The 12,278-nt window shown below is 29.9% G+C and overlaps 1 protein-coding gene across 3 annotated transcripts in view; it reads right to left on the reverse strand.

Moving 5' to 3' along the window:
* Positions 1–1,013: 1,013 nt before the first annotated feature.
* Positions 1,014–12,278, reverse strand: part of CdGAPr (GTPase-activating protein CdGAPr) — a 255,305-nt gene continuing 244,040 nt past the window's right edge. For all 3 annotated transcript variants that reach the window (XM_035361218.2, XM_035361217.2, XM_035361219.2), the window contains 2 exons: positions 11,198–11,330; positions 1,014–6,462 (listed from right to left, as the gene is read on the reverse strand). In XM_035361218.2, coding sequence (XP_035217109.1) covers positions 3,551–6,462; positions 11,198–11,330 — 3,045 coding nt within the window. In that variant the 3' untranslated portion in view covers positions 1,014–3,550. The remainder of the gene's footprint in view (positions 6,463–11,197; positions 11,331–12,278) is intronic.

Genomic DNA, 12,278 nt, shown 5'->3' on the forward strand with positions numbered 1-12,278 from the left:
TTAATACACTTCTAAATTTAAGTCCATATTAAATGTCTGTCATTTGATTTTCAAAAAAAAAAAAAAAAAAATTCCAGCATGCAACACAGATGATGTGGGACATTCTCCAATAAAACGCTTCCAAAAAGCATTCCAGTGTAAATACATATGCTGAAACTAATAAATAAAAAACAGAGGGGATTCTTTTAAGCTAATAGAGACAAGATTTAATTCTGGTAAGTTTTTATAATTTGATGGCCTTATGTGTTTTTTTATTTGATTGACTTAATAAATTTTATTTTGGCTTAGCATGACTTGCAACAGAAGCATCATGAAAATTATGTTTTACAATCGAGACTACAAGTTAACTAAATTTATTGTGATATAACTCAAAAACTTATAAAATTAGGAAATATTCATTCTTCAAGAATTAAAGTTGAAATTAAATTTTTGATTGAATGAACAATTCCCTTACCAAAAATGGGATAGTTATCAAATTAAGCAAGAATACCTAAATAACTTCATGCACTCATCACAATATACAATGAAATGATTAAACTATTACAAAAAGGAATTTTATCTTATTGAATTATTATTAAACAAGTTGAAGAACAATCAAATTTCTAAGGAAAGATGAGGCAGAAAATAGCATCTCTAAAGAAAGGGGTAAACAACAGCAAACAAATGGAATACGACAGTTGCATGTTGGTATAACATTACCAGATACAGATTGGGTTATAAAAAAATTCTAATCATCATAATAATAAAAGGTAAAGCTTTATTTGCTCTCATTTTAAAGATGGCAATTTTTATTGGTTATTATTCAAATTGTGAACTTTTCCTAATTGACAAGATCCATATGTATTTTTTTAATACTTCTGTAACTTCTCGAAAGTTCACTTTTTCCTTTACATTTTTTCCGATTTTCAAATGAGTGCGAACTTTGTTCTTTAACCTTTGAGTTAGGTTTATATAAATCTTGATCCATAATTAAACTTTATTAATATACAAAACTGACATAAAAAAGACAGAGGTTAAGAGAAACATTTTTTATTTTATGATTTTTCATTTAAGCAACCTATAAAAACATACAACTGTACATTTTGTGCATTTGCATAAATATCAGATGCATCATACATTAATCAATTAAACCGTATTCATAAATTCACTTAACATTCAACTCTTAGCAAAATGTCAGAATTTACAGCAAGACACACATATAAAATATAAAATCATTACAGCAAGACACAGCAATCATTCACTTTCATAAGATAACACACACTGTGAAAAGATGAACACAGACATTTGGATTTCTACTGCTAACAAAGTGCATTGAAATGCCATACTCTTCATAACATACAATTCATACAACAAACAGCCATAAAAATTTCAATAATTTTAAATATTTTAGCAAAAATTTCAGTTTTCCCCAATGATTTTTGAAAAGAAATTAAGGCACAATAATAAATTTTTGAGCACTTTTATAAAGTTTATTAAGTAATATTTAAAAAGCAATGTCAGGCAAAGTAATAATGCACTGAACAGTATTTGCTTAACACATGCATTAAACTTCAAACATTTCAAAGTTCAAATGTGATTTAACAAGAGTTATATGCTTATTAGAAAGGAAAGGGAAAAAAATAAATACCAAATTTTCTGATACTATATACAGTTTAAAACATTAAAAAATTGTAATCCATTCAATATTCTTATTTTAAAAAATATAACAAGTTTAGGAAATTATTTCAGAAAACTGAAATCAACAAAAACCTTTTAGAAACAATAATGTAATCAGTCATAAATTCATATATATATATAACTTTCAGTTGAATGCACTAAGTTGACTCTAGCTATAAAATTATGAAATAAATACCCCCCTTCAGTGTTTTTTCAAAATGGGCCTGGAAGCAGTACAACAAAAACAGCTTATGTAGCTAATGATTATGATGTTACAAAACTGTAATTGTTTTTTTAACTATAAACAAATATGCCTAAAATTTTAATTTAGCCAAAAAGTTCTCCCATCCTACCAGCCAAAACACAATCCTGTTAAAGCAATTGTTATAAGTAACTGTTTTAATCTTAATAAATAAATTTAGCTTTGTTTTTTGCATATAAAAACAAAAATACTTTTGAAAAAAAAAAAATATTGTCAGCAATATTTTTGAAAATACAAAATAGTGATGTTATACACATGCTACAAAACAATTCAGAAGGACAACAATTCTGAAAATTTTATTCATTTACAAGATAAAACTGCATTAACAAAAAAGCTCATTTAAAATTAAAGTGTGAATATTATAAATAATAAGCTGCACAACTGATTATTTTCAAAACTTTAAAAGAATTTCAGAACATCTACAACAAATTTCAGAAAAAATTTATATACCATCTGTGGTGTAAAAGCGTTTGGTCTTATCAGATACAAAATTACTTTACAGTGAACATTACACATCATCAAAAAATTTAATTATAAAAATGTACAAAATCATTAGATCAATAGCATATAAAATGACAAATAAAAAAATTCTAAAAAAGTATAAATCTCTCTCTCAAGAAAATTACAGTAATAATCATTTGGAAGAAGGGGAACTGGAAAACTTACTAGCAAACTGATTTAAAACACATGTAAAAACATATCCCTGATTTTCATACAAACAAATATGTTTTATTGCATTATTTCGAGCATATAAAATGTATAACGTTTGTTCATAAAAAATGACTTTAAAAAACTTGCATAGCTCACAAATAGGCACAAAGGTGAGAAGAAAAGGTCAGAAAGTATACTACAGTACATGGCATTAATAAACATTTTAGATGTTATCACAGTGATATTCATAACCACTTATCACACCGGAATGATTTGGAAGAAAAACCTTATTTTCAAGCCAAGCATGATAGTGGTTTTTAATATCTCTAAATAAAATATATTTTCAACATATCAAAAGTATATATACAAATAAAAATGATGAATACAATGAAAATGATGAGGTAGCAAGAAAAAGATAATTCTATAAATAGCATTCCAATATACCATAATCTCAACAGTAAAATATAATAAATACTATTATAAATTTTTGTCAATTAATTAACATTTTAATACGAAAGTACTTTTTTTATTGAATCAACAGTAACTCTTTTCAGATATATATCTGTACATTTTTAGTTTTTTTTAGGGGGGGGGAGAAGGATGCAACTGTTTGCGTATATGCATATTTTTTACTTCTATACTCGTATAAATACATAACACAAACTGAACTAAGAGTAACTTATTATCTTTTCTTGCAAATGAATAGCTTTTCAGTTGAAAAGCAGATTGCAGCTTGTGACTGTTTACTGGCAATAGTACTCCACATTATCCCAAAATATAATACATAATACAAAAAGACAGAAATAAAGTTAAAATGGTCTTCTTTTTTTGACTTCAATTAGCAATATTTACAAAGATATATTGCCAGTAGCATGCTTTCACACAAATACTGTTGAGATCAAGTATATGGTATACCATATATAGCACTATCATCACCAAGCTACTAGCTTTGAAGAATTAATATCAAACTATGCCCAAAATTTATCTCACAAATGATGAGGCTAATGTTGAAGTGCTTTGTTTCTGTGGAAATTTACCATTTGGTCCCAACCTGCATAATTCCTTTGTGTCTTTGGAACGCTCAAACATTGCAACCTTGTCCCTTATGTCCGTTGGTGGCATAGACAGCCACTTCCGTGTGTCTTCATATGAACGACCAGACTTTTTTTCTGCATTTGATTTATTATGCAATAATATGTAATCATCTGAAGAAATTCTTTTAGGTGAAGTCTTTTGTTGCCTGGCAGACAATGCTGATGAATCTAACTCACTATTTCTTTCAGTAGATTTATCTAGCTCATTTTTACTATCAACTAAACATGCAGAATTTTTAGAAGTATCAGCAGATGTATTAAGATTACAATTTGTGCCTGTCTCAGTTATATCTGCAGTATCAGTTTCAACAGCTTTATCACTTTTTTTCACAGTTTTATGAGTTTTTTCCTGATTTTCAACTGAAGCACTATACCTCAGACAGTCTTTTCGTAAACGGAATTTAGTTTGAACCTTTTCCTTTTCTTCAGCTTCCAGGCGAAAACTCTCTTGTTTTAATTTTTCACGAAGCTGGGCTCTTCTTTCTTCTTTAATACGATTTATCCTTTCTCTCTTAACAGCTTCACTTTCAACACCAGCTTCATTTAATTTACAACACAGCTGCTGGTTTTCAAATTCATTACTTATGTCACTTTCAAGACATTCACTTTGTATAAACGATGATGTATCTTGCTCAGTTTTAGCAACACTAATATCTCCTTCTTTTTCTTTTGATAGCTCAGACCTATCATTTCTATCTGTGTCATCTGATATAATATTGTTATCAATTTCAAAATCATCATGATCTTGAATAACTTCATCAGAGTCACTCTTACTTTGCTCATTTTCTTGCAATTCATTCATTTCAGAATTAAAGGTAGATGTTGGTAAGTATGAAATGATAGGATGATATTCTTCTTGCATATCTAATATAGGATCAGACCATGGGTCAACAGGCGCAGGAGGAGGAACATTTGCCTCTGCTTGTAATGACTGAAGTTTTCGAATTTTTAGCTGCGTAAAAAGGCTTGGCTGTGAAACTTTTGACTTGTTACTTTGTTTTTCAACATTCACAGGTGCCTTAATTGAAGTTTCTTCAAATTTACTTGACATTCTTTTATTAGTATCTGATAAATTACTCTCCACAGTTTTTGGAGGTGGCTCTGAGTGACGTTTATTTAACACAGTATCACATTTGACTGTCCTTACAGTTTCAGATTTTCTTTTTTCACATTCCTCAGGTTCAGTCATTTCAAAAGCTTTCTGGTGTTTTGAAGCTAAATCTCTAACATTAGATCGAGTTTTTATATCTGTTTTTCGTGGATTTGAAGCATGAAGTTCAAATTTCTTTCGAACTTCCTCAACAGGGGATGACGGAGAAGGAATATTAAGTATCTGTTTCTTTTTATGTAAAGGAATAGTTTCCATTTTAGTCCTTAAAGATTGAAATTCATGTGATTTTAAGCTCTTAGGGGGATAAACTGGGGATGGTGGGGTATTAATACTGAAAGAATGATATCCATCCAATTCTTCTGATCTATCAAATGTATAGCCTTTTTTGGTACAACTATCTAATTTCAAATTTAAAACTTTCTTCCGTGATGAGGGATCCTCCAAGTTTGAATCGTGCTGTTTTTCTCTTACTTTTACATCTTTTAATACATCTTCATCCATTAAATCAATTTTACTGGAAGTTTCAATTGCACAAGGCAGATTCCTACTCTGTTGATCACACAATATTTTTTCAGATAATTTAATATCAGAAGTAACAGCAGCAGCAGAACTTAAAACATTTTCACTAACATCAGCATCATCTGCCTTAGGTAATGAGCTTGAGTAACTAACATTGCTTTGCTCTGTTACTGGATCTGAATGTATATTGAAAACAGATGGGAAAATATCTGGTGAGCCACTTGATTTTACAGATTCGGTACTAGAAGAAGGAAGTTCAGCTATTTGAAGTTTAGATTCATTACATTCTGTATTATAGGTATTATCAGTTTGTATTGCATCAGGTAGAGATTCAAAAGACTCTTCTTTATTCTCATTTGTGTTACAGGAATCAGTTAGAGAATGTTCTTCTTCTTCTGAACTATCTTGTGTTGCATGGACTTCAACTAACACAGTTTCTGCATTGCCATATCGTTCTACTACTGTTCGACTACTTGGATCATTCTCAGCATCTGGCAATGATACAGGGGAAGTGCGCTTATTAAGAATGGCATCATATAAAGTTATAGGATCAAGAGTTAATACATCATCAGCAGGAGAAAGTCTGTCTTGACAACTTTCATCATCTGCTTCATGAAAGTTGTCTACAGTTTGAGACTTATCTAAGATTAAAGTTCTGTGACTGCAATCCATGTGACAACAGGCATCATCACTAGCAGAATCAAAAGTTTTGAAAATGGCAGACGATGGACTTGAAGCACATTCAAAGTCCATCTCACTAAGTTTCTGAAATTTAGCTTGAGCAAAATCATCCCCAGCAGAAAGTTTCTGCTTACGAACATTTTTCTCTGAATCACAAGATTTTTCAGATTCCATTTCACACAAGTTATTCGTTTCAGCTGATTTACTGCACTCCAGATCTTTCCTGTATTTCGACTCCCCAGTATCCCATGCCTCTGAATCCTGAAGCATTCGCATTTGTTCACTAACATAATACAATAGTCCATGTTCATCTTCTTCAAAGGATGGATCTGAGATTATATCCATACCATTATTTTCAAAGTAAGATTCATGAGAGCTGGAGCGAGTATGCTTTTGCAGACCTGGGGACTTCGATGATGGCAAAGATACTTCCAATGAATTTGAAGAATCTACAGATACTTGAGGAGATGACTTGTGACTGCTACCACCTGAAATATGTAAACTTTATTAAAATACGCATTTAATTTACTATAAAAGGATCATAATGACGAAATTCCAAAATAAAAGAGCTCCAAAAAATAACCTACTAAATCCTACAAAATGATACATAAAACTTAAAATAACATCATCATAAAATAAAAACAGTAATTATGTGATAGATATATAGTTTGTATAATGTCATAATAGTATGAGCAAAACTATATGCAAAATACAGTTTCATCTTCCAAAATCAGAAGACTTGACCAAATTAAATACATAAGAGTTGACAGAAATTTGCATATTAAAATACAGGATATCATAGAAAAGTAATTCGGAACTTATGATATCAGTCTGAAGAAGGCAAAACATTTGAATACTAGGCTGATACACACACTTTCTAATTAAATCTAAAATGTTTCTGGTAATTTGCACTAGCAATTTTATCTTTTTTTGGTCATATACTGCCTTTTTGGTTTGGCTGCCTTTAGTATCGGCACAAAAATAGTTTATGTATATGTGCTCCACTGTTCCATATGTTATTTCTCAAGAATTAGTAACTTTTCCAGTAATGTAAAATGGCATTAAATCAGATACATCATGGGTATTAAACACAAGATGTGTTTAATGTCATGATGCAAAAATGTAAAAGTAACATAAAATTTATTTTTAATATTTTTGTTGTTGCTACATTAGCATTAAAAAAGAGCAATAATAATAAAATCTTTCTTCCGAATTCAAATGCCATTTATTATTCTTAATAAGGACAGATGTAAATACAAATGGGAAACTACCAGATCAGTGCTAATACATATAAACAGTAAACTTAAAATTAACTTACCTCATACTTGTGTCCAAATGTGAACTGTATACTTAACATTAATTACAGCATTAGTACTTACTTAAAGCCAATCAGTTTAATGATAATATTAGTGCTATTTTCACAGCTGTATTAATATAAATATATAGCAAGTCTATAACTCTTAACCTATTTTGGTGAAAAAAGCATTGATTTTTCATTCCTGTTCTATCTATCATGAAAACAAGATGTAGGATGCTAACAATATGCAGGAGATCTTGCTTTAGTTGCAGTACATTTGAAATGATGATACAATAAAGCCAAATTCAAAATTAACTTTATGGAGGGGGAAGGAGGAACCCTGCTCCAATAAGGGCAATATTTGAGAACAAGCAGTATGTAGAAGATAAAAAATGCTCAAACAATTCATTATCATTTCGAAGTATCATGGAAATAATTGAGCACTACCTGACTCCATTTGTCCATCATCTCAGTAAGGAACTAAATTTAACACACAACAAATGAAGCATAATGTTTTACTTCAAATCAGTCAAAAGGTCAGCTTAGACTGCATCAAACCACAATAAGCTAAATAACTATTGCTACAGTTAATTTTTTTAAATTTATGCTAATTAACTAAATTGGAATGAACCTTTACAGATAGCTTATACTTAAACCAATCATAAGATTAAAATATAATGTTAGTACGAAATGAAAAATTAAGTAATAAAATGAAGTACATAAACACTTTTCTTGGCATCTAAGGATTTATTGATGATGGAATATGATAAAATTAAACTTTAAAATTCACTGCTATAATTTTGAGGAAACAAAATTCTAACAAATATTTAAGTAAAAAACATTTTCAAACACCAGCCTTCCCCCCCCCAAAAAAAAGATTGCTGATTTACTACTAAATTCCCAGTTTTTACACAGAATTACTTTTCTAAAAGATCAAAAACTTAATAATTAAAAATGTTCAACACTTCATACCCTCACTGATCAAAACCAGAAATATTACAGTACAAAAGGTGCCTTGAGGGGAGGTGGCTGATTTTCATAAACAGCATTTTATTTTCATTATCGACTTATCACTTATCATGCCTCACAGATCAATCACAAGTGTAACCAGTTTTATCACAAGTGTTTTATGTTCAACTTTGACCAAAAGTAAAGGAATGAAATTTCAGGGGATGTTCATGAGATAGAGAGATTTTAAATACATTCATACAGTAAAGATACTACTTACTACTGAAGATAAATATTCATGCTTTATTTAGGATTTAAACAGTATGAATATATTGGATTCAACTGTTTGGAAGCTGACTTTGCCTAGCATTGTACCTTCTACAATGGCAGCGATTATAGAATACTTTTTACTGGCACTCAGTGATGATATAAAAATAAATGAAGGAGCAAAGTGATTCTTATGATACAAGGTCAAGAAATAAATCCTCTATTATTCCGTTGATCACAAGGAGTGCAAAATAAAAATTGGCTTGATAAAACTGTACATAAAACTACAATTTCAAACATGATTTCATTTCAGACATCTTTCCAAAAGTCACCTCTAAAATATAATAAATATCAAAAAGTGAGATTATTGTTTTAAGCATCCTTCAAAAAACATCATTTTATTTTTTAAGAATTTTAATAAAAAGAAAATAATAAAAAATTCTTCTAAAGTTATTCGTAGTGTCTATGAAAAATATGGTAAATATACATTTTTACTCTTAGCTTTCAGGAAAATCAAGAGAATCTGTTTACAAAGGTGAATTGAAAACTTAAATTTATGGCTTATATATGTCGCCGGCAAAGTACAAAACGCCGGCATTTCACAGAATATAATGCCAGATGATTTTAGGCAAAGTATGAAATATAAGAATCATTACATACTTTCCCTAGGCATTCTATAAAATGACAAATGCACTGTAGGCAAAGTATGAAAAGAAGGTCATGATATGGCTATTATTTAAAAGATGTTCATTCCTCAAAAATACAAATGTTATTTTGAAAAGTTAATGAAACAGTGCCATTAACCCTTAGGGTACGGGTTTATTTGAAAAAATTCTTCTGTTGACTTTTCAAAAACAACATTCACTGAAGTACTGGAAGAAACATCCTCTTATAACTCATACCAATCACTTTTGGCATGCACAAGAATGTACATGTTTAATTTTGTCCTAGTTTGAATGATGATTAAGATTCATTATCCATAACTTAGGCCAAACAAATCTAAGTCATCAAATGTACCCAAAGGATTAAAAAACTGTTATTCAAAATATGTAAAAAAAGATAGTGAGATGATCTTGATACAACATAATAAATTTGTATTTTCTGTATGGTTGAGACTGGGAATCAGTAAGATCTATCTGACAATGGAAATTAAGTTCAGAAACAATCATAAGTTTCACAACAATGACCTTTTTAGTACCTTTTTTTTTTTTTTTTTTTTTCCCCTTAACAGGGCTCACAAAGGTACAGTCCAATATCATTATATGTACTGTTTCTGTATTTAATTGAAAGTTCTTTCATTGAGAACATTCTGTCATGTTGTCTGTGTGCAGTACTCAAATGAGTTTTCATTGAAGTAGAGGAAATAACTCAGATCTGTGACATGACACTGTATAGCACTCACGCTTTCTTTAACAGAATAAATGAATGCAATTTTGTTTCCACAAACACCACATCCTAGAGATTCAGCAGCCAGTAATTTCGTGGTTCCTTCTTAGTAGTCATTTTGACCTTTTTACATCATTTATTAACTTTTGGTAAGTAGTTTGGTTCTTCGAAACAATTCAGAAATGTATTTCATACTTTGCCGGTTTGTCATTTGCCATTCTATAAAATGCCTAGGAAATGTATAAAATATGAATTGCTTCATTCATTGCCAGCTAGTTTTAGGCATTATATACAATGCCTAAGCATTCTATAGAGTGCTGGACTTCAAACTTTGCTGTAATATTTATATTTATACGGAAATGAATCACTTTTCAATATTTAATGACATTTCAATTACTATGTGATATATTTAAGAAATCTTTGCTGAATTTCAAAGCAGCAGAGCATATCATCTTAATTTCAATATGCAGTATTATCACATAACAAAACAGATTACTGTTACAAAATGAGTGATTTAAAAAAAAGGGGGGGAAGAAACTTTACGAAGTCAGCGGTGTACATTTTTTCATAAGAATTATATATGATTAAAAAGCATACATAAATAATCTGTTTCACCATTCTACTTAGAAGGATTATAACACTATCAAATGAAAACAGATTAGTTATAAAAGTTTTAAGAAATAAAATTTGTTAATATGGGCCCTAAATTAATTTTTTACCTTTTTTCTGTTCAATTAGAAGTAAACAATTTGTCATAAATATAAGTAATTTGAATGTAACAGAGCATATTACAATGACAGGCAATTTAAACTTATAAATACTACACTTTACAACAGTTAAAAATATCCACTTTCAGTTTATTCAGATATTACTAGAGGTATCAGATATGCTAATTTTCAGGCTGATTTTTACATAATTGCTTAATTAAGTCCTACTGCTGTTACCAGCACTATTACAACTATGGAAATGCAAAATATTGCCTTAATTTACAATAATAATATACAATCCAAAACTTGGAAGACATGGGGATATGTAGCTGATTTAATAATTATTTTCATAAAAGCAAACTAAAAAAAGAATATGTTTGTGAAAAACTTCTAAAAAAATAGCTACATGACACTTTTTATGCAATATAATATGCTGATTTATAAAATTTATTCATATTTATTACCTATTCTCATTACTTCAACTAACAAACCTAAGCAAATCATGTTAAAACTTATTTAATTTTTAAATGTTTATTTCTTAATGAAAATGATTTGCTATCATGCAAGGCTAACTTTCTTAATTTATAATTAATATTTTTAGCACTAAAATATACTTGCCAGACATGTCATCTTGATTTGTACTTTGAGGAGATTCTTTGACACAGTGAACAAGAGATTCAGCACTTTTGACTGTTCGTAACTTTTTCCTGTGCGTAAAGGGAGCGTCTGGTTCTGAATCGGACGATTTTTCCTAAAATTACATGTTATTTCTTAAAACACAGCCATTATATTTGAAAAAAATAACAAAAATCTCATTAAAATTACAATATATGAAACAAAGAATAAAATTACTACAATTGTTGCATTAAGAAGTTACAAAATACCAATAAAATGTACAACTGAAAGACAGAAATATATCAGAGAAATAAATGAAGTAACATTTATTTTTAAACATATAACTAACATTTTCATAAATTTAACCCCTTCGCGCCGACTGTCACGTATACGTGCCTGCAACGAACACACTTATCACCGGCCGACACGCAGGCGTGCCAGACGATTGTTGCATTCTCTACCGACTGTCACGTATTTGTGCCACTACCTTGGAACGTTTTTCAAACTATAATTTCTGCCACAAGATGGCACTGTATGTCCATATGGTTTCAGATACATGTGCATTAGACCTTCTACTCGAAATGAGAGAAGCATGACTCACATACACGTGTTTTTGATTATATAAACAAACGGGGAACTAAATGTTTCCGAATGGCGTGATTTATGACGTCTCTTTAAATCGCACTTTATTCGCATGTGGTAGTTGTTTATTGTAAGTAGAAGTTTTATATGCGCTAAAGCATTGAGTATTTCCATTTACAGTTCAGTTTTTAGAAAATAATTAGATCTTGTTAGACGTGAATTCTTTCTGTTTTTACCATTTCAATGTTGAAGCGTCGAAAATGTTTAACAGAGCATGAAATAGCAGAAATGATGCAAAATATTTCAGATATTGATTCTGAAATTCTGATATTGATTCTGAAAGATTAACTGAAAGACATTTTCCAAAACTTTGTTCAGAAGAGATTGATAAGAAAATGAGGCGACGATGCTTCGTTTGTTCACATTCCTGGAAAAATCCTCCAAAACGGCAAATGAGTTATTACGAGTTCAAGGAATGTAACGTAAGACTGTGTGTAGATCC

The sequence above is a fragment of the Stegodyphus dumicola genome, chromosome 8, assembly GCF_044657685.1.
Source record: "Stegodyphus dumicola isolate Sdum_Otavi_A_Nest chromosome 8, ASM4465768v1".
NCBI lineage: Eukaryota > Metazoa > Arthropoda > Arachnida > Araneae > Eresidae > Stegodyphus > Stegodyphus dumicola.